The sequence below is a fragment of the Poecilia latipinna genome, unplaced genomic scaffold, assembly GCF_001443285.1.
Source record: "Poecilia latipinna isolate Pla-1442-1.1 unplaced genomic scaffold, P_latipinna-1.0 Scaffold689, whole genome shotgun sequence".
NCBI lineage: Eukaryota > Metazoa > Chordata > Actinopteri > Cyprinodontiformes > Poeciliidae > Poecilia > Poecilia latipinna.
Genome location: NW_015113305.1, coordinates 328,738 through 330,997, shown reverse-complemented (window position 1 = coordinate 330,997; position 2,260 = coordinate 328,738). Strand labels below are relative to the sequence as shown.

The window sequence follows — 2,260 nt, the reverse complement described above, 5'->3', positions numbered from 1 at the left end:
TTTTTTTTTTTTTTTTTAGGCTCAGTGCCTCATTAACGTGAGCGGGGACGCTGTCATCTGCGTCAGAGAGACAGACCAGGAGCCCATGACCTCGATGACTAATATCGGACAGAGTTGTACAGCTGATGGAGCGACATGACTCTGAGACGGCTGATCCCATTTCCACCAGCAGGGAACACTGTCAGAGTGAACACACTCTCTTTAAGTCTAGCCATCCAAATCTGTGTGAATTTATATTTGCCTTAAAATTTTCAAAGATCCAAAGGTGTGTAGATATAATATTAATAATAATAATAATAATACAATGATAATAATAATAATAAGGATAATGAGAATAAAAAACACATGTGCTGAAAACAGTGTATTATCTGAAAACATATGCGTAACGTCTTTCCGTGTTTGAAAAGAAATTGATGTGGCTCTTATTGGTTGAAAATAACCAAAGGGGCGTCTAAATCAGAAGCTTTTTCTTTTCACTAAAGCCGTCCGCACTGGGATTCGACCACAGCAACACTGTATCGGCCATCTCCTTGTGTTTTGCACACATGAGGCAGCTATAGTTAATTTGTCGGTCTGCAAACACAGACTGAATTTCAGTGGCCGTGCTAAAAGGGATGCAAGCATTTACAAGCAAACCATTTATATGCAGTTAGATTCTTGCAGTGTTTTACGTAGCTTCTCATGCAAGTCAAGTGTCTCCATTTCAAAAAGAGTTCTGCCACTAAGGAAACTACAATGCAGCCTGCCGTAGGCATTTGGAGCCATGACAGGAGACTTCCAACGTGCAGAGAAAACAGCATGTTCTGCACGTTGCAGAACATGCTGTTTTCCCATGTTTAGACAACATGGGGAAAGTTCTCCCATGTTGTCTAAATTTCTACTGGTATTGATAATAATTGTAACAGTATTGTTTTAATTTTTATTTCTTCAGCAAGTGTCAAAAGATAGTGTCACCAACCAGGTTTTTTTTTTTGTTATTGTTGTTTAGAATGGGGCAAGTTACTTTGAATAATTAAAAGGTATGTTTCGATTAAATGTGTAATATGCAAATATTTTTAGTAGAATAAGAATTTCCTTGAGGGAAATCTGTTCCAGTGGCTAATTTGTGATTTTTAAGTTCTTTTTTATTTTCAAATGTAAAAATCAGGTAGCAAAGAAAGCACGGTGTTAATTTCCTTCTGGGTGGGCAATTTGGGATTTATATTAAGATAAATAAATTAAAAGTGGGCAAGTTGGGATCTACCAGATTACTTTCAAAGGAAAAAATAATTCTGGGATCTAACTAAGGCATGAGGCTTGCAAATCTTAGATCATGTTCTCTATGTGTAGCACCTGCGTCAAATTTCACGTTGCCAAGCTTCATCGCCGCTGCTTTGGCCCTCGTCAGTTTCAAGAGTCTCTCTGCTGATCTGTCCGGCATCTGAATAAGCATCTTCTAGAGTTGGTGCCACCTAAAAATAAACTCTGTAAATATTGTGTACAATCAGATTTGTTTTTCTGTATTTTTATAGCATCACAGAATGAATTGTGATGCCTGTGCAGGGCGTTCCTGATTTTAATCACTCTGTCAGAGATTTAAAGGTACTCCAGTCTGTGTGATCAGTAGTTTTGTGATCATTTTTCTGTGTTGTGGCTAAAACTTGAATGTATATACATGGATGCTTTTGCTATTGGACTAGAAGCATGCAGAGCATCTCTTTATTGCCCTGAATCTGTATGCTTGCCTGGTAAGTTGCACAATAAACTAATGTCAAACCAAATGTTTGTTTTCCTTAAGATATATTGTTTCACAATAGTTTTTATTACCATTTATCATTTGCACATAACTGCAAGCATTATTTGGATGTGACGAAAGGGAGACTGATAGAAAGGCGGGGCATGGATTTTGGATTTTGGATTCTGCTTCCCAGTCTTAATGCTTTGTAAGCTGCTTTCACCGCAGTTAACTGAAATCTTTTTGATGCATTTTTCTACTAGGTTTGCATTACACAACGTCAAGATATACTTTATTGCTCCGGGAAATGCTTAATTTGTTGACAAGCTGCTCTATCTCCAAAATGTTAAATATTAGCAAATACAATCATGAGTCATTTATTAAAAACATATACACCTTAGTGTGAATGTTTGCCAAATAGCTCAAGCTCAAATCTATGTGTGAACTTTTGCATTGGGTTGTTATTTACAGAGAAGTTGATGACTTTACACAGGAAATGGAGGCTGGAGGTGGTTGGCCACTATTAACCTTTTTGTGTGAAGCACA

General features: G+C 37.3%; 1 protein-coding gene across 19 annotated transcripts in view; it reads left to right on the top strand.

Annotated features, from left to right (window-relative positions):
• The window catches only part of c2cd5 (C2 calcium dependent domain containing 5), a 34,257-nt gene extending 32,497 nt beyond the window's left edge, over positions 1–1,760 (top strand). For all 19 annotated transcript variants that reach the window (XM_015044748.1, XM_015044746.1, XM_015044745.1 and 16 more), the window contains one exon: positions 20–1,760. In XM_015044748.1, the coding sequence (XP_014900234.1) occupies positions 20–139 (120 nt within the window). In that variant the 3' untranslated portion in view covers positions 140–1,760. The remainder of the gene's footprint in view (positions 1–19) is intronic.
• Positions 1,761–2,260: the final 500 nt, after the last annotated feature.